The 26,289-nt window shown below is 35.8% G+C and overlaps 1 protein-coding gene across 4 annotated transcripts in view; it reads right to left on the bottom strand.

Moving 5' to 3' along the window:
- The window catches only part of SLTM (SAFB like transcription modulator), a 43,962-nt gene extending 17,673 nt beyond the window's left edge, over positions 1 to 26,289 (bottom strand). Inside the window, exons 1-7 of one of the 4 annotated variants that reach the window (XM_027553884.1) lie at positions 25,994 to 26,289; positions 24,944 to 25,031; positions 13,998 to 14,062; positions 10,926 to 11,123; positions 9,962 to 10,009; positions 2,024 to 2,051; positions 243 to 711 (exon numbers count right to left, since the gene is read on the bottom strand). In XM_027553884.1, the coding sequence (XP_027409685.1) occupies positions 243 to 711; positions 2,024 to 2,051; positions 9,962 to 10,009; positions 10,926 to 11,123; positions 13,998 to 14,062; positions 24,944 to 25,031; positions 25,994 to 26,155 (1,058 nt within the window). In that variant the 5' untranslated portion in view covers positions 26,156 to 26,289. The remainder of the gene's footprint in view (positions 1 to 242; positions 712 to 2,023; positions 2,052 to 9,961; positions 10,010 to 10,925; positions 11,124 to 13,997; positions 14,063 to 24,943; positions 25,032 to 25,993) is intronic. The other 3 variants (XM_027553885.1, XM_027553886.1, XM_027553887.1) reach the window with 3 other exon arrangements.

Here is a 26,289-nt window from a genome sequence, read left to right as displayed (position 1 = left end):
AAAAACAAAAAAAAAACCAAATATATGCTGACAATTCGACAATGCAATCAGTAGGACACACTGCATATTACGAAGATCTTGAAATTTTTTTTTTAAAGTAACTTATGACGGTCAAAAATATTATAGGCAGGATCATAAGTACTAATTACTGTACATGGTCTTGAAGCCACCCCCTTAATGTAGAGTGATCTTATTGAATGCTGGAATTCAGTATCGTAAAGAACTGACATAGAAAAACAAACCTCTTTGCTTGACCAGAGGCCCCAGTAGACGAGGGCCCTTTCTTCAAAGTATCCTTTTCTTTGTCTCCAGATTCTGCTTTCTTAGAACCTTCTCTGGCTTCCTTCTCGACAGGATCACCCTTCACGCAGTCTTCCTTCTTACCATCTTTATGGTTCGCATTCATCTCATAATCCTTGCTTTCCTTCTCCGGGCTCTGTGCAATGACGTCCTGCCCATCTTTTGGCTTACTTGCTTCAGAATCTGTAATTTTCACATTTTTACCTGTTTCTAGGAGGTCATCACCATCAAAATCCAGAGTGATGGCATCTTCAGCCTGGATTGTAACCGAGATGTTGTCATCCTCAGCTTCTTTCACAGTCGCATTAGCTTCCATCTCTTCATGAGCTGTGTGATCAGCCTCAGCTAGGTTCCCTTCTGAAGGAAGAGGTTTAGATACTTCTTGTGTACCATCACCAGAACCTGCTATATCTAAGAGGATTTAACAGGAATAAATATGGCAAAACAAGAAGTTTAAACAATTTTCATATTCATAAGCTAGAATAGGACCTAGAAAATATAAACCCAGTTATTAGCACTGATGGAAGGTTAGGAAGAAAAACACAAGGGTATTAACTAACATAAACAATCCTTTACCCAGGATCACTTATTCTTCATGGAAAAAATGATCTCTAAATACAAATACCAAACAACAAAAGTGAGGAGAGAGTTCCATCCTGAGGATACCAGCTCTTCATTTCTGGTTATAAGTTAATGGCATATGGAAGGTGTTTTTCCTCCATGAGAGAGTGACAAATGAGCAGAGTTGTTATTCAATGTTCAAATTATCTTGGGATTTAACCCTTGTGACCTTCAGAACTCCCATGGTGACGTCTTGAAAGGTCACAGTCTGAGGATACAATCAGTCTTCAAAGTATTCAGGGCCTCATCTTTTTCACTCTTCTTATTCTTGTGTAGTCCGAAAACTGCTACAAGAGGCTCCAAAGATGGCCTGCTCCATAATGTTTAAGAAAGTGGTCATTTCCAGGCTTCATCCTGTCCAGTCAGTCCTGCAATTACCATTTTCAAAGATGTCTTGCATTCACCCAAAAGTGAAAGGCCTCGAGCATCTGAGATTTTCAGTCGGTAGCTTTACTTCATTCATTGCTTCTAGGTTTTTTATTCTGCCTGTTCCATGTCCTTTCTAGTCCAAAGTAGGAGGATCCTTGGACGTCCTTCCAAGAACTCTTCTATAACCTCAGACCAACCACGTATATTGCTACTGATGTCCCTGTAATTGTATTGGATAAGATAGGTCTCCAGAACTACTGAAACTGTCAGGAGACTGTACAAAACTTCTCCAAGCAGCAAACAAAAAGTCAGTCTCCTGGTCACCCAACAATTTTAGGACTAGTTATAAAATTAATTATCCATTCCATACTAGGATTACCGGTAAGCACGTATGAGTTACTGCAGTGCCAGTCTTAAGGATATAATCAACTTACCGTATGCTAGAAGTTGGTTTTAAAAATAAAACTTAAATTAGGTTAAACAAAAAATGGCATTGTCCACCACAGTAACTGATATGTACCATTAAGTTAGAACATGTCTTCAAAGTGTTAAAAGAAAATTAAACCAATTAAAAAATAAAATCAAGGTGCTAACTTAATTCACTAAATTGATAAATTTGAAAATAAACTCATTTCAAAAATAAGATTTTGAATAAGGAATGCTTTATTTTCACATAGTTTACTGTTTTTCTAAATGTCACCAATTTTTAAACTCTACTTAGCATCAAACATACCTTTCTCATTTTCTTCTTCCTCAGCATCCTGAAAGTCAAAGAATAATCAAATGTAAAATGAATTCATTTAAAACTGGATTTCAGTAATAGTACAAGATCTATCAAGTTAAATTGTAGAGTAATATTAATTAGAGACACCTACTACTAACAAACACAAGATATTCCAATCAGAACCAAAACACAAAGAAATGTAGCATATATCTAGTATACATGACTTAGACAAGAAAACAGGCAAATATATCAATAGTTATATCAACAATAAACTGGAATATTTAGTTTCACTACTCAAAACTGGTTTCAATTACCCAAATCTTACTCATATTAAAAAGCTGCTAGGAATTCCCTGCCGGACTGGGGTTCAATCTCGGGTCTGGGAACCAAAATTCGACAAGCCATGAGGCATGGCCAAAAAAAAAAAAAAGAGAGAGACAGATACAAAAAGCCACCAATAAAAAGCCTGCCCTGATAATTTCACATGACTCCTTTCGAACGCACTTTTAGGACATACTATTCAAAATGTACCAGAAAATATAACATGAAGACATACTTTTTCAAGGGATGAAATGCATATTAATAAACAAAGAACATTCCCAATTTAGGCATCTCAGAAGTAAGAAGAATGACAAGAGTAGTTTCAAATTCTTCATTCCTTTCTATCTGTTAAAAATGAATTCATACACTGTCTCATACACACTGGTGGTCAGCCAATTTAAAAACGGTATTTGCGCTGCAGGTAATCAAAACAAGTTAATAATTTTATTAAATGACTGATTTTAATTTTTCAATATGTGCTATTTTAATTTTTATACATGTGACATCATATAATCTAAAATTAAGCACGTAATGGCTTGAAAACAGGAATATCACAAAGAGGAAAATATTTACACCAAGCAAAATATTGCAAAAATAACTGAAATTATAACAAGATAGAAACATTTCCCAAAATTAAAGATCATAACAAATATGCATAAAATTAAGGTATGTTTTAACTTACAACTTTTAAAATAAAAGCTGAGTATAAGTAGATCATATTTAGTCAAGGTGGTGTGAAGCTACCAAATGCAAAGCCTTACAGTAGTGATTCTCAAACTTTGATTTTGTATCTGAATCTCCTGAGTGACTGCTAAAACAGACTGCTGAGCACCAACCCCACAGTTTCTGATTCAAGACTGGAGTAGAGCCTGGAAATTTGCATCTCTACAAGTTTTAGTGATGCTGATGCTTTTGGTCCAGAGACTATAGATTAAGAACTGTGCCTGAGAGTGACAGCCTAGCAGTGAAATTAGACTTAAGGCAAAATTTAACTGTAAACAAAATTTTAAATTTTAAATACATATATCTCCTAACACAATTTTAGGTTCATGTAAGTCCACATTTCTTAAAAATAACAACTATTTTATCATATGCTCAGTTACATTTGGATAACAAATATATTTCTAAGAAATCATTTAAAATAATTTTTCAACTTCAAGTTGACATATACGTGCCCCATTTAGGGAAAGACCAATTGTTTCACAAACTAAAGTAATAAGAAGGAAACTGAAAACCCTGAAACAACTAAGCCACAGGCTTAGTACAAAAGCAGATGACTAACTGGTAGCACTGTGACTCCCATTATATACGTCCATTATACTGTGCTCTAATAATCTCCTAATTGTTATACTGGAATTTAGTTTTAATCATTATATTTCTATTGTGCAACATTTGCAAAGTAAAGAAAAATGATTTGACAGGGTGGACTGGCAAGCAGTGGCAGGAAAGAAAGGATGAGTTATGCTGGAATTACTGAAAAAATCTTCTTCTCCCAAATTCTCTTTTAGTTTAATAATTTATCTTAAAGGGATAAATAAACTGGAATATCTTCACTTTTACTTAAAAGAAGAACAAAAGAACTTAAAGAATGCAACTTGCTTCTTCTTTATCTACTTGTAATTCAACAGCACACCACTTCTAAGTTATTTTTTAGAGACTCAGTATTGATAAGATTCAAGGAAAAAAAGAAATAGTCAAAGTATTTGCTATTTTAAAAAACAAAATGTTTTTAAATACTGTGATGTAAAAAACAAAATATTTCTGTTGTACTTTCTGCCAAGTAGAAAGTTATTTCTAGCTGCTAAAACCATCAGTAAGGTTTGCCTTACTTTTGTTGGTTTTTAGATATCTATCCTAATCACTCAACAGGTCTTCTGAAGGGTTTCCTAAGTTTAGTTTCTAAACGAATGGTAATGCTAGCCTTATTATATACATTTAAATGCCCCAAGGAAAAGAATCTGAGCCAATTTCTAGAAAACAAACTGATTACAATGGGGGTAGAGCGCAGAAACAACTAGGGTTAGTAGAAAAGATGAGCTACTTTAACTCTACTAAAAGAGTTAGTAGAAATATGCACATCCATATTTGCATTATATTTCTATGTGCAATAAACATAGAACTACTAAGGTTAAATCATTTCTTGCAATAAAAAACAAACCAAGAAATGCAAAAAAGATACTGTGAAAATTTCCCTGAATATGCACAGACATGATATGTGCCTTATTTCAAAATAATTTTCCTCCACTGAAAACATGTTTTCTCAGAATGAGGAATATGGTAAATAAGTAACCACCATGAAAAAGCATGCTTTTAATTAACTACTTTTTTAGTTTATCTTGAAAAAACATAATATTTCACATATGAAAATGAAGCAAACGCTTTATAATGTTCATGTTGTTTATCTTTGTAATCGGATCTACAACCCTTAAATGCCAAAAATCATACAGGGGCGTATAGCTCAGAGGTAGAGCATTTGAATGCAAAAATCATACAGAAAGCTTCTCTATTTTTATTTCATTCTAGGAGCAGCAAAAACTTATGATAAAGACAAATCTAGGACTTACTTTTCAGTTAACAAAGTGTTAACTTTCTACCCATTCTAGTACCTTTCCCAAAGGTTAATCTTGTGATACATGTATACACAAGTGCTAAGTAAGAAGATGTCTTCTGGAAGGCCTCCTTTCCCTTGACTTGTACATAAACACTGTATTCAGTCTCACTAATATGTCAAAATAACCCTAAACCACCAATTGCCTATCACCTACCTGGACATATGCTAAAGACCATGAGAAATAAGAAGTACTAGCACATAATAAGTACTTAATAAATATTTGTTGAATGAGTTTACTGAATAAATGTACTGTAAGACACTGCTGTTTTTAAGTGGAGGGACTTAACTAACTGCTCATTTTATGTAGGCAGAGGGTTTAACTGCAGCACTGTGTTAAGTACAATGGAATTCAGAAAACATTTACTAGTGCGGAGTTACTTGTGAAAAGAATACAGACTAGGCACCAAGATACGTAGGTATTTATTCTATCTTTACCACTAAAACAGTTTTACTCTGTGATATTGTGATCTTCCTGGGTCAAGAAGATCCCCTGGAGAAGGAAACGGCAACCCACTCCAGTATTCTCGTCTGGGAAATCCCATGGACAGAGGAGCCTGGCGAGCTACAGACCAAGAGGCTGCAAACAGTCGGACACTGAGCGACTAAACAACAACACTGTCATCTACCTAGGTGAACTTCACCTATAAATTAGAGATAACATATGACCTAAATAGGACATACAGGATTATATAAGACAGTGGGTGTAAAAAGTTCTCTGTAAACAGTAAAACACTATGTAAGAGAAAGCTTTATGGAAGAGACAGATAAATCTGGCTTTGAGAGTTATACGACTTCATATGGCAGAAAAGGGAAGGTACGTCAAGCTGATGAAGCATTGGGGCAAAGGCAAATAGAAAAAATAATACATGATGTACTCACAGAAGATTGACAAGACTGAAACTAGAGGAAATTTTTAAGAATTAAAGCATTACCAAATATAAACATTCTGGAGAAAAATTTCCAAACAATTCTAAATAACTGATATCTCTAAGCTAGTAAAATAATACTACAAGTAATCACTAATTACACATGTACTATGTGAAGGATATAAGATTGCTCTTCACATCAACCTAGCAGGTAAGACTTACAATGTTCATTTTACAGACATGGAAATGGACTAAGAGAAAACACTTTGAAGTCACAATATTTTAAGTAACTAACAGAAGTAGAATGTAAACCAAATTCTACCTGGTTAAAAGCTAAAGCTCTAAGCTTCAAGTCAAAGCCTGAAGACTGGCTTTAAATAAATAGATACCTATATAAATGCACTTGCCTATTTATATTTTTAAAGACAAGGAATAAAACAATTAATCCTGAATTTAAAAAAATTCACCAATAAGGGGATGGGTAAAGGGGACTTTTTTGAATGTATACTTTCTTAGATTTGACTTTGGAATCATGTAAATATTTTTAAAAATTATAAAACTAAAATATCTATTTTGAAATAATTATAGATTCACAAGAAGTTACAGATTAAAATTAAAAAAAAAAAACTATATTGAACCTGAATATGTATTAGTTGATGGTCATATAGAAAACTAATCTAAAACACACTGATTTGTTCATTCCTAGAGGGTATATCCTTGTAAGAAAGATAACTTGAGTGGGAAAAAACGTTATTTTCAGAAATCACACTGGTGATGGTGTTGGTATTATCATCCTAGGACTATTGTACATATACTGTGAGATAAAGGAAATAATTAACTTAGAAGTATCCCTTATGAATTCAAAATCTATTTTATCTTAAAAGCAAAAAAACAACAAAAACAAATAAAAAACACATTCTCTAGTACACCGTACATTGAAAAGGCCTAGAAAACACGAACAACCCAGAGGCAATGAACACCCCACTCCTACCATCAAGATTATTGTCTCAAAATACCATTTACCACTAAAAGGAAGAAGTGGCTAATTACAGGTCTGGAGCAGGAAATAGAAATCTGAACCAGACAGCAAGGAAGTAAAGACTACTTGGATCACGTTGAAAGGATTAAAGAGACAACCTGAAGAGATTCTCAGATAGGACAATCTGAGCATTAATAAGGATAATAACTACAATGGATTGAAATACACTAAAAATATTTAAATCCATGAGTTCAAAATGAAACAGAGGGGCAAAAAGAAAAAAAAAAATCAGTCACTATCAGACTGATAGTGAAAATTTGTAAATAAAGGAAAAATAATCAAACATATATCCTGGCTTTTCTTTGTAAATGATACCACAAGGTAACCAAATAACAGATGAGAAGCTTTTTCCCAAGGAACATTCCAGCTAACAAATAAAGAAAATAAAAGAATATCACCACTTTGATTAATTAAATCAGTGCAGTACAGATCATCAATGACTGGTAACATCAGCAAAAAGATACAGTCAGACATTATATGTATCCAAACAGAAGAATACAACACTACCTATGAATTAGTTGTATCTCTTGGGGGGATGGGGATGGGGTGTCAGAATCAGATAGCAAACCTCAGGATCCTATAAACAACAATTTAAAGGAAATACACTAAACAGTTTAGAGGAACATGTTGACTAAATTTACAGGAACATAATCAGCAAAATACAGACGTTGCAAGCTCTGTGAATGACAGGGGGTGTCAAACTATGCGAGATGCTCTTTCTGCAGCTATTTTTATTGAAATACCATGTCCGTTCATTTACCTAATGCCTGTAGCTGCTTGCACACTCAGTGGCAGAGCTGAATAGCTGTAACAAGGCGCTCAGTCGTGTCTGACTCTTTGCGACCCCATGGACTGTATGTAGCCTAACCAGGTTCTTCCATCCATGGGATTTTCCAGGTAAGAATACTGGAGTAGGTTGCCATTTCCTTCTCCAGGAGATCTTCCCAACCCAGGGATTGAACCCAAGTCTCCCGCATTGTAGGCAGATGCTTTACCACCTGAGCCACCAGGGAAGATCCCAGGCCCACACAGCTAACATATTTTCTACCTAGCCTTTAATGAAAAACTTTGCCACCTCTTGCTGTATATGATAAACAATTTGATTTCTTTAACAAATAAAGTGGGGGGGGGGGGGAGATGAACAGAAAACCTATAGATTGAAAGAGGCCTAAAAGACATTTCAATCAATCACAGTATCTCTATCTTATTTGCATCAAACAAATAAACAGATTCAAATAAAGCTTTCTTTAAAAAAAAAAAGAAACTAAAAAAAAAACAAAAAAACAACTTAGGACAACTGAGTATTTGAAGATATTTTTAAAAAATCACATATTACGAATAATAATGTAAAAAATAGAAGAGTTCTCTTTCAGAGATATACACTGAATTTTTAAGGCAAAATATGTCTGGAATTTGTTTCAAAATAGTGCAGAAAAGGAAAAGTGAATGGAGGTACAGATGAAACAATCCTGCCCGTGAACTGCTGAAGCAGAAGCTGTATGACGGGTATACTCTGTGCAGTATTCCTTGACATGCACAATAAGACAACACACTCATGAGTCATGCTCAGAAGCATCAGCATCATGATGGAATGGAGATACATTCATATATATTTCTACATATTCCACCATACATCATTAAGGAAGAGGGAAAAAGGTCATTTTACTTCTCTGAAGATGTAACCTTCTCTGAAGATGTAACCTCCCTGACACAATAAGCAAAACCTGCCTTTTGATAAGAAGTAAATAAGGGTTCTTTCACTCTCATGATGGAATAGGAGAGCAAGGCCAAATCTAGCCCATAAAAATTTGCAAAAATTAAAAAAAGGCACTCATTCCTTAAGATACTTCTGTTAGATTTTTATAATACATGCATAATCTATTATGAGAATGGGGACACTCAGATGTAACCCTTCACACACTCCAACTTGTGCAATGGAAGGAGAGGCCCTTGATGAAAATTTAAAAACTTTTTACCAATGAATATGAGAGTTCAACTCTACCTTTTTGCAAATTCAGTTCATATTTAGAAAAGGTACTCCTCCAATTTTGGAGTTAATCTTCCTCATCTATATTTTATCATTCAAAAATGAACATACCTGAGGATAGTATGGGGGGAAGTCTACAGACTTTCACAGTCCTAACATTTCCTTCCTGAATATTCCCAACTACCAAAAACATTTCCGCCAGAAATGCAATTTCTCCCATTACAATGAACACAGAGAACCAATATACAGCCTCACCAGCATTCCAAATGTAAGAGAGCTGGGATAAAGAAGGAGTGACCAGAGGTAATCAGCTAAGCAGGCTATGAATATACACCACATTATATATACCCTTGCAGCAAATATTACAGTGAGGAAATAGCACACCTGATCACTATTTTTCCTAAATCTAGTAAACAGAGGGAATGGGAACCCCTATCTCTATTTGAAAGTATACTATTTAAAGAGGGTACATGAACAAGGTATTCTTGAGTACACAAATGGGAAAAAGATAAAGGTTAATTTTTAATACAGAAATTGAGCTATAAATGTCTGTTTATAGCATCTGTACATCATGCTTTAAAATGTACACTATGCACATCACATAGATCAAAAACAAAACCTAATGCACAATAGAAGTCATTTTCTACACATACACACACATACCCACATGTATACACATATCCCAAGTAAATTACTTAAACAGATTTTTATCATTTTTATACTATATTTATCATAGGGGTGTTCAATTAACAAAATTTTAAAGCTTTAATAGGATATTAGTACTTTTAAATGATTTATTTCATACCAAAGTGACCAAAAAAAAAAAAAAAACAAGAAGTGTGAAGGTTTCCCAAAAAACTGATAACTAGACTTCTGTTTTAGAAAAAGGATAGACTGTTTTTATTTTGAAAATGGTAGGAACCTTATTTTAATAACTTCCAATTATCTCCACAGCAAGAGAAATTTCAGCCACCAATTTAAAGTATTTTGTATATACCATGTAACTCAGTATTATATTTAAGGCAATTTTATGAATTAAATAATTATGAAGTCAAAATGAGATTCCTTTTCCAAGCCCTTCCACCCAACAATATCAAATTTATAGGACTAAATGTAAACTTACTTGGGCTGTTAGAAAGGTATCATCTTCACCTTCTTGAGCTTCAATTTCCTAAGTAAAAGGGTATACAATAGCTTTGCTTTACAAAATATCTGGGTAACATGAGAATGCTTTTATGCTACACCCGATTATCACTTGCCTCATGTTCTGTGCAGTGTCTATGGATACCACGGGTATTAAGCCAATGCTTAATAATTCAGACTATATTTTTATGCCAACATAAAAGCTTAGTCACATTGATAGAAGAATTAGAAACCAAAAAGAATTAGAAACAAGTCTTTCATGAGCCCTTCATTTACTAAGCGAGGTAGAACATAGTGTTCTAAGCATGAATACTGACCCCCTATTCCACTGATTTTCTTAAGATGTACTAACATGCTTCAAAGCAGGACAAATGGTCTCTTTCATTCAAAGAGAGATTTAAAAATTATACCTTTAAAGCTTTTAAGTTAAACTTTCATAAGTAATTTCCCCACCTTTGATAATAACCAAATAAATGCAAATTAATGTTTTACATCTACTAAAGTAGGAAAAAAAAACTTACTATCTGGTAATGTTGGCAAGGTTAGTGTTAAATTGGTACACTCTTTCATAGTGGGATAGTAAACAACTTAAAACTTAAATATCCCAAATTAAAAGAGTAGCTTTTAAAAGACACCCAGAAAACAGTCTAGTAAATTATGATGTAATGTATGAATTTTGAAGTAATTATATATTATGTGAAAATATATAGACTAAATAGCAATTTATAGCATGATAACTACTAGGTAAAAATATATACATATGTGGAAAATAATAACCAAAAATTGAAAGGTCATCTTAGATTGCAGGATTCTGAGTGATTTATAAGTAACTTTAAAAATATATTTTTTCAAAGTTCTGTGACTTCCACATTGAACTAGAAAAATACTTTTTTTATTATTTAGTACTTAAACTGTATCACGTTTTAAAAAAACTGGCTAAAGACCTGACTTTCGATGTCCTCTTTTTCTATATCTTCTACTGCTTCTGCCTCTATTAATTCATGAGCTGTCTTGTTCTCTTCTTCAGAAAGTAACTCCTTGGAATGCACATTTTCTTCTTCATTTTCACCAAATTCTTCAGAGTCCTTCAGTTCGTCATTTCCATCTTGTTCATGTGCCTCTTGATTCTCCAATTCACAGTCCTTTTAATGGTAAGAAAATTTGATACAATTCGAGGCAAAGTACTGTGGGCTATTCACCAAACCTTTTTGGTAATTTACATCTCTAAATGCTTTCACTTCTATCATATTTTGATATTACTCTCAGAGTCAAAGTTCAATAATTTTATATTACATACTAACTGTGCCTTTAAAAACAGAGGGGGGTCTAATACCAAGGTCATTAAACTATGCATCTGAGTTCCCAAATCACTTACACTGAAATACATATACGGCTAATTGGATTGCTCTCAAGTTCCAGTTATAATATTTACCAAGTCACATCCTATGAGCTTTCCTATAAGACATGGCTTCAAAGAAATGACTTCTTCTTTCTACACGCCAGTTTGGCTTACCTTCAAAGACTGTAGACATCTTATATATGATAATATAAACTTTATTTCTAATTTATAATAAGGAATCCCAACTGTTACACCAATGTCTGTTCTTACAAATATGCAAATAACTAATCAGTTTTGAAATCTACCAGCATGCCACAAAGCCAATTAAACAGGGAACATAGATTGGGATTCTCTCTGTGAGGGAAAGAATATCTGTTTGCCTCTCAAAGTTTATGGATATAAGGGTACCTCAGTAGAAATAAAGAAAAGCAGCTATCAGCCTAGTTCCCTCTCTCATTAACTGCAGACAAAGGGTTGAAAGCAATGGACATTCTTCCTCCTTTCTTACTCTTATGGTGAGATTTAAAGGAGTTAAACAACAGATTTAAAGGTTTCTGGGTTAAAGGGGGACAAGTGTAGTGTATAACTATTAATTATTCATAGATGAACTGCACTGAGGGACTAGAAATTTCTGGGAAGGTAGGCACAGAGAAGAAACATGACTGTGTGGAAGGTGCAGTGCTTGGGGAGCAGGTCATCTCTGGGACAGCAGGTTTAACCAACTTATCTGCCTATGAGTGGGGGAAAACTGGGAACTGAAAATGGAGTCAGTGGTTGGTTATATGATGCCAGAAGAATTGGTGCAGAATAAAAAAACAAAACAAGGGAAGTCACTGAGGGAATTTCATCTCCTTTGAAGTGACAATTTTGACTATTCTCACTTACAAGTAGAAGTAATTTCTACAGTATTCACATATCTAAGCAATAGGTGATATTTACCCACCATCACTGTATAAATTCCAAAATTCCAACTCTGATAAAGTATATCCACTTTGTTTCTATCATATTTATCACACATGAGGATACCTCCAAAGGGAAGAAGAAATATAAAAAAGTAACGATACATTTAAATAGAATTTTGTAAAAGTTCTTTTGTTCTTTTAGACATTATGACCAGGTTAATTTAATAATTACACAAAGGCATCCTTTGTGGTACATATATGACAGCAATATTACATCTCCTTGTAACATTTTATGGAGAAGGCAATGGCACCCCACTCCAGTACGCTTGCCTGGAAAATCCCATGGATGGAGAAGCCTGGTGGGCTGTAGTCCATGGGGTCGCGAAGAGTCGGACACGACTGAGCGACTTCACTTTCACTTTTCACTTTCATGCATTGGAGAAGGAAATGGCAACCCACTCCAGTGTTCTTGCCTGGAGAACCCCAGGGACGGGGGAGCCTAGTAGGCTGCCGTCTATGGGGTCACACAGAGTTGAACGCGACTGAAGTGACTTAGCAGCAGCAGTACATTTTAAATGACTGAAACATTTTTGTGCACTGAAGAGTGGAAAGGAAGTTAGAAATTTGAAAACTAAAAGGGTTTTTACTAAGTCACAATGTTTTTCCAGCTTATGGATAGTTTTGGCTTAATCATACACTCACGAGTGAAGACAACTTGAGAAAATGAGAGCAAAGGAATAAACCTAATGGAAGATATACCACAAGGATAACAGAAAACAAAGACTGAACAGTCCTTAAAGGCTCAAAAAAAGCCGGTTATAGGCATGCAATCACCCATTTTAATGATCCCTGAGCACATATTTCCTGAATTACCTGACTTCAGGGCTAACTTCTCAACCAAACATCTCTTTCTCTCTGTGCCTGCCGTCAAAGTGCAAGATACAAACAGTGAGGTACATGGTGCCTATGTAGCCTGTGTGTGGGGAGGGTAGAGAGTTAGATGGTAGGAAATGGGTGAGTGAAGGGACATGAGCTGACTTCATGGTGGACCACACAGACATCTGACATGTTATGGCAATATGACCTAACTGTACATAGAAAACAGAATACATGGGGTGTAAATGTATGTAATTTAAAAGAACTATGCTCATTAAATAATTCCTGCAAATGCCACACTACTTAAGACCTAATGATCAGTCAATAGGAGATCACATTTCATTAAAATGAAAACAACAACAATAAAAACTATGATTATAAGCAACAGTATATAGAACTGCCACAACCTCAATTAAAATTACATACTCTGTTCTCCTAGTTGGACATTCTTAAAATAAAATATATTCTTTTTAAACCAATAAAGACCTGGTTTATTTATCTTTAACGGGCAAAACACATTTCTTAATCTGATCTTCACTAAGTAGCAATACATCAGCAACCTTCTCCATTTTAAAGACTACATTAATCTGATTTCTGTATATTATTTATACAAAAGCTAAATGTGATGGGCAGTACCCTGTCCAGGAACTAAGGTATAAATTGTCCTGTACCTGTTCCTCTGGCCCCTATGTCTCCCCGAACAAACATTCTTTGCTTTGCTCATTTAACTGAAGTTATTTATTATATTTCTCAACTTAGTAAGACTGACAATATTATTTGTCTCTATACCTATTTACCAACATATTTCAGTGTCTATCGTTAAAGCAAAATGCATGAATTCATCATGCAAAATACTAGGCTCAAAACAGACATCTTAACCTGTGTAATTAACACTTTACCTTGACAAAAGCATCATCTTCCACAGAAGCATCTCCACTCAACTCATCTGCTTCCTGTTTTTTACCTGCGAAAGAAGGAAAATGGGCTAACAACCAATATTTTATTACTTTAAGAGCAAAAAACATTCAGGCAAGTTTACCCCGAGGTATCACTCTCCACTCCCAAAATCATCTGACAAAGCAAATGCCAACTGCTTATAAACCACCTGGCCATAGCTGTCCCAAACCAAAAAAAAAAGCTTTATGAACAATGTCATGCTGTTGCGTTTCACTAAAATAAACTGTGCAAATAATTAATCCTACATATGAACCCATCATCTTCACTGACTTGACATATGAGATCCATTTTTCTTTACACCAAATTCTCTACCTTCAATTCTCCCAGAAGCAGCATCACCTTTCAACAGTACTCTACTAACTATACATAACCAGACATCTGATAGCTAAATTCAAGACTCATATCCCCCATAAAGCCTTCCTAAGTTGTTCTTGTCAACAAGCTTTATCTAAAATACAATTCTCACACTTGACACCTCACAACCCATGACCAGCTGACGGCATACTGCCTTGTTCTGTCGGGTACCTCTTGCTCATCATTTAAAGAAATACCTGCAGTACAGTGACTGCTTTTATGTTTATTTTGTGTTTCTCCAAAGGCCTAAATATTAAGTAGTGCTTTAACATGATGACTGATTTAAGGCAAGTAGAAATTACTTCAGACCAAAAACTGTTAACAGCTTCCAGACAGACTACAGGCCTCCCTGACCCAACCCTCAATTTCAAAACTTTGAAAATTGGTGGTTGGAATTTTTTTAATGTTTTACACACACACACACACACACACACACACACACACACACACACTCTTTCCACAGATCCAAGGCTAAAAGTGCCTCACACACACAGGTTTTCCACAGATCCAAGGCTAAACGTGCCCCCCTCACATACACACACACACACATACACACAAATTTTCCACAGATCCAAGGCTAAAAGTTTGTGTTTTCAAGCAAGTCCATAAAAATCTACTTAGATAACCCATAATGTATCAGAAATGCTATTTTTAAAAAATCACAGCTGTTAAAATTTTACTACTAAGGTTTTAAAAATTTATTTATTTTGAGATGTTAATGGATGTCTTCTCCTGAAGCCAACTAATCAACCTTTCCTTGGCCTAAAACAGGAACTGCCACATACCTATCTCAAGCTTCCATGACCCCAGAGGAGAGTTTGGCTGTGAGGTAACTGTAAAAAAAAAGTTAGGTTAACCCCCTTTCCCATGTCTCTTCACCAGCTCCTATCTGCCATCTAATCCCAATTGGAAATCCTTTCCATGAATGAGAGATAAAAAGGGAACGAGATACTGGTTCTTCCAGGTATGTGAAGATGAAGAGTAAAGAGTTTTCTTTTATCCAGTGAGGTAAAAGAGGTCTTCATATCCCTGAGGGCTTGTGTGAAACAAAAAAGAAACAAAATGTGGAACTTAGTGGCATTTGTATTTTAGAGAAAACACAAATTAGAAGCTACTACAAGGGCAATGAGGGAAATGTTCCTTCCTTAAAAAATAAAACAGTATCAGGTGAGAAAGAGCTTAGTAAACTGTTCTATCACAGATCACAGAAAAAGCAAGAGAATTCCAGAAAAACATCTATTTCTGCTTCACTGAAGCCTTTGCTAAAGCCTTTGACTTTGTGGATCACAACAAACTGTGGAAAATTCTTAAAGAGATGGGAATATCAGACCACCTTACCTGCCTCCTGAGAAACCTGTATGCAGGTCAAGAAGCAACAGTTAGAACCGGACATGGAACAACAGTCTGGTTCCAAATTGGGAAAGAAGTACGTCAAGGCTATATATTGTCACCCTGCTTATTTAACTTACATGCAGAGTACATCATGTGAAATGCTGGGCTGGATAAAGCACAAGCTGGAATCAAGACTGCAGAGAGAAACATCAATAACCTCAGATATGCAGATGACACCACCCTTATGGCAGAAAGTGAAGAAGGATTAAAGAGCCTCTTGATGAAAGTGAAAGAGGAGAGTGAAAAAATTGGCTTAAAACTCAACATTCAGAAAACGAAGATCATGGCATCCGGTCCCATCACTTCATGGCAAATAGATGAGGAAACAATGGAAACAGTGACAGACTTTATTTTCTTGGGCTCCAAAGTCACTGCAGATGGTGACTGTAGTCATGAAATTAAAAGACACTTGCTTCTTGGGAAAAAAGCTATGACAAACCTAGACAGCATATTAAAAAGCAGAGACATTACTTTGCCGACAAAGGTCTGTATAGTCAAAGCTGTGGTTTTTCTACTAGACATATATGGATGTGCGAGTTGGACCATAAAGAAGGCTGAGTGTCAAAGAATTGATGCTTTTGAACTGTGGTGTTGGAGAAGACTCTTGAGAGTTCCTTGGACTGCAAGGAGATCAAACCAATCAATCCTAAAAGAAATCAGCCCTGAATATTCATTGGAAGGAGTGGTGTTGAAGCTGAAACTCCAGTACTTGGCCACCTGATGCGAAGAGCCAACTCATTAGCAAAGACCCTGATGTTGGGAAAGATTGAAGGCAGGAGGAGAAGGGGACAGGAGAAAATGAGATGCCTGGATGGCATCACTGATTAGATGGACACAAGTTTGAGCAACTCTGGGAGTCTGTGATGGACAGGGAAGTCTGGCATGCTGCAGTCCATGGAGTTGCAAAGAGTTGGACACGACTGAGGACTGAACTGAACTGAACTGATGCTAGGAAAGATTGAAGGCAGGAGAAGAAGAGGATGACAAAGGATGAGATGGTTGGCTGGCATCACCGACTCAATGCACATGAGTTTGAGCACGTTCCAGGAGATGGACAGGGAAGCCTGACATGCTGCAGCCCATGGGGTTGCAAAGAGTCGGAAGCGAATGAGTGACTGAACAACCACCACCACAATATAAAACCTTAAAGCTCTGAGAAGAAATAAGCTTTTTAAAGCTACAGGATTCCACCACCCACCCCCAACACCCACATCACCAAATAACCTATAGAGCAGAGCTTTTGAGTGATATTCCTTCAGATCATTTGCAAATACTATTTACTCTTTATAAATATAAAATGCATTTGTATTTTATAATTTGCAAAGCACTTTAAAAAAGTTCAGGTGATTTTTTTCTAGCATCCCACAGTACATAGGGCAAGTAATCACAACTTTACAAAAGAGAAAATGAACCAAGATTACACAGCCTGCCCAAGGCTAGTAAATGGCACTGTCAGACTGAGAAGCCAAGGCTTCTTCATTTCCAGGACTAAAATTCTTTCCACTTCATCTTACTATGACCTACTTAAAAGACATTATTTTAGTAAGAAGTGGTTAACTCAATTTATAGATACCATCTTTGAAATGGAAGCCCTCAGCATAATGACAAGCTACATATACTATGCACACTCCATGGCGAGTTTCAGTTTCCTTAATTTACTTAAAGGAAAACCAAATTACACTACATCAACAAAAACAACAGATGCAGTCACTACTGCTGCTCAAGCAGCTTCCACAGTGCAGGCACTAGGATACACGCTTCAGATATATCAATGCATGTACTTTATCCTCTTAACTAGCCCCCTTCTACAAAACACTGAAAAGTTAATCAGATTACAAAGCTAGTAAGGGCAGTGCTTCAGTTTAAACCCAGGTCTACTCCGCTCCTCAAAAACGACAAAAGCTTAGCTACAATGTGCCAGCAGTTAAAAATGTCATCTCTTTTAGCATGAACAGAGGCTCCACAAGCCACATCTGTAAAATTTTAAAATGAGAGAGTCACAGAGATTATGTAACTTGTCCCATGACAAACAGGCAGCAAGAGACAGAGATACAGAGAAAGGTCCAAATTGCTATCCTTTATTGTTTTTAACAATTGTATCACATGAAAGCACTGGACACAATGTGTCATCAGCTTATAAACATAAAAACTAAAAGGACAAGATTTTTCAAACATACATTAATGAAACTAATAATAACCTTAAACTGACATTCTACAAACTAATTTTTGACTGCTCTCATAATCTGTAACTGCATTTATTTACACATGTTCAATTAGCAACTATATTGTAATCTCTTCCTTTATAAAAAGTATCATCCTTCCCCCGAACAAAGATAATTCACCTCTCAGACAGCTATGATGTTCATCATCCAGCCTAGAACCTAGTACAGTGCTACATAATGAGCATTATATAGATCTCGAAAGATGACGGTGTAGTTTCTAAGCTGAACGCTAGCAGTAAACAAAGTTCAGGCTTTTATTCAGCCTCACTGTGACATGCCAATCAAATCAGCATCATGTACAACCCCATATTGTCAGTAAGGACTGTAAACTTGGAGTTGAATGATACTACAAAGTACATCTATAGATTCCTAACTTTTATGATGTCACAGGTAAGAAATAACTCAAAAGTCAAATCCCACTTAATTCAACAAGCACCACCAGCTTAGACACATTTTTGTACAGTCAGTAACCATTTATACCTCATCTCCCATGTAAGCCTGTGCTATGAAATGTCCTATAACAAACTAATAAATGAATCTTTTGTCCTTCAAGGAATCTGGCATGAACCAAAGCAATATGAACTGGTCCAGAGGAAAGCAGCACCACCAGGATGAGGAAGCTAACTCAAAGTGCAATGTAAAAAAAGCCTAATTAATGCTTTGAGGAACAAAACTAAAAAAGAAATTGAGCATAAAGATAGTCTGAGTAGCAAAATAAAAAATGGAAGCAAAATCACTCATCATATCTCAAACTATCATAGTAGTAACATACAGCTATCTTGAAATTACATAAAATACACTGCAATGTTCTTTGCACGATTATAGAGTCAAAAGTAAAAATACACCAAAGGAAGAAGATGCTAAAACACCTCCTTATTTATGCATTGTAAGTTTGTATAGGTCCACAAACCCTTAATGAAACCACTGGGGCCAGACATGTTTTAGAACTGTCAGATTTTAAAAGAGTACAATAGTATATATACCAATTATTAATTTAAACCTCCCAATGGCTTCTGGAACAGTCTCTCAATTTATCACGGAAATAACATTATAAATAGCTTCATTTTTGCCAAACTTTTCAGAATACTTGTGTTTCAGAATTAAGAATACAGATTTCAAGATGAAAATTTGGTTTTCTCCTTATGTTCTTAAAAGGGTTGGTAATTTTCCTCTTCAAGTTCAGAAATACCTCCAAACACAAAAACAAAACAAAAAATCTACTTAGTAAGTAGAGTTTAAAGTAATTTGCCAAAAAACTTTGTGGCTGAGTAACTTTTCCACTAAATATTAACGGAAGTTATGAAACGCAGAAAAGGGTCAGTCACAAATTTCTGTTAGAGAAGAGGGAATAAGACTGAGACCAGGCCAAATAGAACAATGTTAACGTTTCCAGCAACAACCTCTCCCCAACTGCACAAAATCTTAAAATAATCATGTACTATTGTCTTGTGTTAACTGTTTGCATATGTGTTTTAGCCTCTCTTGTATTAAAGAAATCAGATTTCTGATTTGCACATTGTGTTAAACATAGCAGTCATCCCATAGGTCATTTTATTATTTTTAAAAAGTCTACCATAAAGGTAATTCATATTCACATAATAAAATAAATCTGAAAAATACCAAATACATATTTTAAAAATCTCTTAACTTTATCATCTAAAGACAACCAAACTGAACATCCACACATACCTGTGAACATTTGCACAAGATTTTCAAAGGCAGTAAAAATGTAACTGAGTTCTTAGTGGATTACTTTTGTATCCTATCAATTAAAAGAAAGTAGTACTGCTTAACTCTCAGCATTTTTGTGCAAATCAAGTAAAGCAATATGGAAGTTTTCTGAAAACTGTATAGAGAATTAATCACATATATATGCAAATTGAGACTAATTGTGTAAGGTATAGAGAACTAACCAACAGGCAGAAAGGGATGAATGAAAATGATGCTAAGTTTCAATGAGGCTAGAGCACCCAGTGGTTCTTTAGCTGCTTGAGAATCACCTGGGGAACTTTTAGAAAATACTGATTCCTGGGCCCCCCAAAGAGTAAACAAAACCAACTCTCTGGGGGGCAGGAGCCTTGTATCTGTATTTTTTTAAACTTAAATGACTCTAATGTAGGTCAGATTGAGTGTAACCAAAGAAGTTGGAGTAAGAATATGAGGAAGGTTACTATTTTCAGATTCTCCAGACTAGAGAAAACTTAAATTCTGCCTACCTTCCACAAAACACCTAGAGTAGGTATAAACTTGTATTAGTTCTCAAAAAGGTAAAAAACAAACAAACAAACAAAAATCCTTAAACATAAACCTCTTACAAGTACATGCACATGTACATATACAGCTTAGATAAATAAAATGTAACTTCTGATAAAGTCAGAGTGGTGGAATTATGGGCAATTTTCACTTTTTTGTACTTTTCTGGATTATCTAGTTTTAAAAATGAAAATATTTCACTTTTATGATCTGGAAAACAATTCTGTAAAGCCATAATACAAACTATTCCAGGATACCAGAACTAGAGGCTAACTGGGACTGTGGAGTTTATGGTGTGAACGGTTAACTCCTAGAATTGCACCACACTGAGGCCCTTTTACTGTCATATGTGAGATCTTAAATAAATCAGTAGATTTCAGCCGTAAACCCTAAGCCATTATTCAACCTCTTCATTAAAGTCATTTCTGATGCCACCAACTGGTAATAATGATTGCTTTTTCCTCTAATTCCTAGACAATTCACACTTCACTTTACATGAGTTCATGAAAGAGAAAGTCAGAATCTTCTGCCCTTGATTCAAAATGCCTGGAAGGTGAATGACATGGGAGAAAGACATTTTCTTAAAGTACTAGAAAATTTTACCTATCTCTCCACCAAGATTGTTGATACACACCATATTTGACACGATAAAATAAAAGTAAAAAAAGTACTTGGATAATAAACATAATCCACCATATACAACTGCATAAATCGAATGCTGGTTTTAAGAACAGAGGTAAAACTGCCTGATTTTGTGAAATGAAAATGACATATACAACTTTTGAGGTCAGACAATATTCTAGCAAAAGTTATGAGGCTTTCCAACACAGCAACAACTTGGTAAGGGAGAAAAGGCAGGTGCCCATGATTCGTGTGTTCTAAAAGTAAGTGTATTTCACATATCAGTGTTTAAGGAGAAGCCACTAGTGTTTTTGAGAAAGGCACCTTAAAAAGAAAAATCATATAGAAGATAGTAAAGACTATTAATCTCTGATCCAGTGCTTCCTACAAAGAAATATGCAGTTAAAAGTAAGCACCAAAAGAAATATTTTTCAAAGCAGTTGTTAAGAAAGTCATCATATGACTCTTGGTATTCATTCAACAAATATTTTCTGAGCACCTCTTATGTGCAAAGCAACCTGCTAGGCATTACAGAAACTAATGTAAATAAAAGACTGTCCTTACCCTCACAGAGCTTCTAGCCCAGTAGGTACCCAAAAAAGATTTGATACTTTTGGCCTCAGAATGCTTCTCAATGCCACAGTTCTGATTAAAATTTCCTTAACATCCAAACATACTACAGTTAAAAAAAGTTACAGTTTACTTTGATACTATATTAAATTCATTTTATGTGGTTGATTACTATATTCTTATTTGGCATACATATTTTAGAAAGCTTAACAGAGAAAATATGCAATTAATTATACTGATTGTGTATACTGAGTATGGCACTTTACACACATAATCAAGCATTATGTCTGGATAAACCTGTAATCCAAAAATATACTCTATAGTGGGAACAAATCAGATTTTTAAAAACTTAAAGTATTGTGAGTTTCAATTCAGTTAAATACTGACTATATATACTTCTGAATACTGCACTGATTAACTACTTTAAGTAACTTTTGCCAAAGTTTAGGTGACTCTAAAGGTTGAAAATGCAAAAGAATGATATGCTATTTACAAGTGAACCAAAAGAAAGTTTACATCTATAATCTCTAAAAGAGGCTAATGAGGAGTTAGTTCTACCTGTTTAACCGCTTTCTAACACACACCCAAATAATAACCATAAATCTCACCGGTGAAGCTTTCTTCTACATAGCAAAGAGAATGAGAAAAGGTTCAGAAGTGAGAACCAATTAAGCTACAAATTTCACCATACCAACTACAAGCAGATAGATTTTTACAAATATGTTAGTCATAAATATTTGGACTCACTATAACATTATCAACATTTGTTACAAATTTGTGAGTTTGTGCTTATAACAGTATTTTAAAAATATCCCACAAGATACTTAAGAATGCAGATTCCTTTTCCTTTAATCTGTCAAAACACAATCATTTTAACACAAAAAATTTTCTTAAGAAACAGGGCTCTGCACTTGTAAGAGAACAAGCTTAATATTTCACCTAAGAAATGTTACGACCCATCAAGCTTCTCTCGCCTTATCATTCAATACCATTTAACTTTTACTTGCTACATTAAGCCACATCATCATAAAAATTATTTATTTTGTCTAACAAGCTATTAAATGTTTTATCTTGCTCTTCTCTACATGACTGCCTCTAAGTAAACCCTTTCTTTATTCTTTTCCTATTTGATTTTAGTATGCTCAGCTGAAGAAATCTATATTAACTCAGGAACTGTGAGCTTTCCTGTGCCTTTCTTATATATCTATTTTAGCTCAACAGAAAGATTTTTTCTTCTGGCTCCTGGTTACATATAATTATTAAATTTTAGAATTAAGAGACATAGATGGTCTAGTAAATTTTCCACTTTTATAAAAAAGTAGACCCACTGAAAGAAAAGTAGTATGATCAAGATAAAATTATTTTCAAGACAGATACTAAGTGAAATAAGATGTCGCAAAAAGAACCTTATTTTAGAATAATATTTCATTTTAAAAATCTGTTAATTACTGATATATTTAAAGTTTCCCTATTCAAATTTGATGCCTAAAAGTTATTTCTAAACTTAAAATTTAAAATAATCTTATTTATAAGCATCTTAACTGTAAATTAATTCAAACCAGGTTCTTAGTTTGGGGTTTACATTATATTCTTTGTAATTCATAGGATTTTGAGAACAATGATAAATGGAACTCAAGGAGACAAGAACTATTTATCACACATGTCCCAGAATGAGTCTGATGTAGTACTCAGTTGTAGTCTGCTGCAGACAAATACTTAATATTGCAACTCCTAACTAAATACCATAAGATACCTTAACATCAGGATTATGGAAAAATTAAATTTCAAGTATCCTTATAATCTATACAAGAGGGAAAAATTAACATACTTATTTTATACACATACACATATATACCTATGTACATATGTATACTGAAAAACTTCTTAAAATAGTTTATTGCTGAATTTATTTCTAACGGTAAGATGAAGTTCCTAATGACTGAAAAAGAAAGGGATACACACAGAAATTAAAAGTAGGTGAAAATAAATACATGAGATTTACTTTACATGCTAAGTCATTAATCAGCTTGAATAACTTGGGACCACAGTGAACATACAACATCTATCAAACAACCACAATGTGCTAAATAAATGACATGAATCAAAATCATTATAAGAAATCACTGTAAGAAACAGGGTTAATTCCTGATGTACTTATTCCTGAATTTTTTTATGCTTCCTCATTTTGAAATTGCCTCTGGGTTTGTCAGCAGAGGCTTCTCAACATGCTTCTCTAACCACAGGGAAATGTATCTCTCAAAGTTATATACTGGGCAAGAATTAAGTGAAAGCCACATATCTTCAAGGTAACTCCTGTAAACTCCATTTCCACCAGTCATTCCCTTCCTATCCTGGAAATGCTTCTTAGCCCTTTTTAATTTCCTTTGGCACAAACAGGAGACTCTTGCAAAGGTAAGAAAACTCACATAGAGAGATACCATCAAGATGTCCCTGGTCCTGATACTCATACAGATTGCTTAAGCTCAAACTTGACTATTCCCTTCTTTTCAAAGTTATTCCATTCAACCATTTTACTGTAGCTGCAATCAATCTGGTCTACAGCAGAGAGTAGCAAATCGATCACTTCAAGCAGTAAAGAGTGTTAGGTTTAAAATGCTGCAGCTGCAAGGAAATTGTAGGCAGGTACCAGGATTCAGATACCCACACAATGCCCACCCTCTAACACTGTCCTTATGGGACAAAGCAAGAAATCCATAGTTATTCAAATAAGGATTTCACCAACTAGAACCTTTTAAACATATCTAAGCCCCACTTACATTGTTAAAATGTTAACTTAAACCACCTTTACCTATTCACTAAATCACCATATCCCAGAAATATATTCTGGCCTAGTTTAAAAGTTAGAAAATTGAAATCTTTAATATATCCCTGTAAGTTAAAACTTTTTTTTAAAGCTAATTAGTCATGGATTTTTGGATTCTTTTTCCCCTACATTGTTAGTATGATTGGTGAGGTCTTTTTGAGTTTTACTGAAAATTAGAATGTATAATGGCCTAAATGCAAATTAAGTTCACCAAGACAAACAAAATAGTAAATACAAAGGTTATAAAATTTTAATATACTAGAGAAAACAGCAAGGAGCCAAGGTGAAAGATTTGGTAGGAATTCCATCAATACTCTGCCAATTGTGGGGCAAGGTAGACATGTTTTAAACCATATTTTATTCTTAAGGTCTTCACACTATGAAGGAAGAAATATTATGAAACTTGACTTTGTAATTTATTCGGAAGCAATAAAGAACTGGTCTCACTCTCAGGACAACTTCAGCCAAATCTTAAGGGCTACTAGTCACCCAAAGCCTGGCAACAGTACTTTTCTTCCTTGACCCAACAAGGCAGAGTGCCAGAGGGAAATAGCAAAGAGTAGCACTATATAAACAGGGCAAGTAGCATAAGAGCAGAGGCAAGTTATATAACCAAAATATATTTTAAAATATGTTTATAACTCGTAACAACCTTTGCCTTTGGTTGGTTTCTTGTTTGGAGTATCAGTTGAAACAGTTAATTCAATATTATCTGGATCGCCTCCTTCCTCTTCAATAGCCTACATTAGAAAGAGAAGTTAATATGCTACACAGTCTATCTAAACTTATTTTATAAAAACGAAATGAAAAAAATTAGCAAACCTCAAGCCTCAAGACATTAGAATTGCCAGTCATTTCATAAACCAACTTCACAAAGGAGCAATTAAACTACACAAGTGAGAGAAACTTTCAGGAGGAAATATCATTAGGTAGAAAAATCACATGGAGCTTTACACTTTACCTAGTCGAGAAAATTAACTATCACATATTATCATACTGAACAAAACTCTAAATATTCTCAATTGCAGAAAAGTTGCTAGCTACGAAAGTAAAGAAAAGGAGCTTCCCTAATGTCTATAATGCAAACTTAGTTCTCCTCTACTGTAATTCCAACGCTCACTCAAACCAAAAAGATAATCAGGGAAGAAAAAGCAAATTACTGTGCTAATGCAAAAACTGAAAACCCAGCGGACAAACCTTTCTCTTACCCACCCATCAAATCCCACTACCAATTCCCCGCTAGTATGGGGAGAAAACGGTTGGGCACAATTAAACGGTAACTTTGCAGAAGTCACCAAAGTAACCAGTCCCTACGAGGCCAAGAAATGCACGCGCTCACCATCGCTGAAGACTGGGGACCGAGTGCCTCCCGGGTCTCCACGATCGCCCTTGGGAGGCCGCGCCGACCGGCCACAGCCCTCGGCAGCCTGGCGGGGACGTCCCGGGGGAGGCAGAGGCGCGCTCGGCTACGGCGGCCAGTCCCGGGCGGCTCGCGGGCCCCTGGCAGGCCCGGCCCGGCGCGCGGGGGCGGGGGTGCTGCGGGAGGGTCCTCACTCTCCCCGCGCGCGCGCGGGCGACGCCCGGGACCTCCCCACCGCACCGCACCGTGGGCCCCGGAGGCTGAGCGGCCAGGGGCTGCGGCGGTAGTGGGGGCTCTGAGGCGCGGCCTAAGCTCGCCTTCCCGGACCTCGCCGGGCCTCACCTGCTTGAGTCGGGAAACGAGCACGGTCTTGACTCCGGTGATATCCAGGTTCCGCCGTTTCAGCTCGGACTTGAGATCGATGACCCGCAGATCGGTGATCTTTTTACCTTCTGCCTGACCTGAGGCAGCCGAGGCTGCCACAGCACCGGTAGCGGCAGCCATTTTAGAAGAGCGGCGCGCTGCCAAGGCAGCGAGTGAACTGCAGGGCGGCGGCAGCGGCTCCAACTTCGACTCAGGCCTCGCCGGCCGCCGGCGCCGCGCAGCGCTGCGCACAATGAGCCGCAGGCCCCGCCCCC

This window comes from Bos indicus x Bos taurus, chromosome 10, assembly GCF_003369695.1.
Source record: "Bos indicus x Bos taurus breed Angus x Brahman F1 hybrid chromosome 10, Bos_hybrid_MaternalHap_v2.0, whole genome shotgun sequence".
Lineage (NCBI taxonomy): Eukaryota > Metazoa > Chordata > Mammalia > Artiodactyla > Bovidae > Bos > Bos indicus x Bos taurus.
This window is presented reverse-complemented; position numbering and strand designations above follow the sequence as displayed.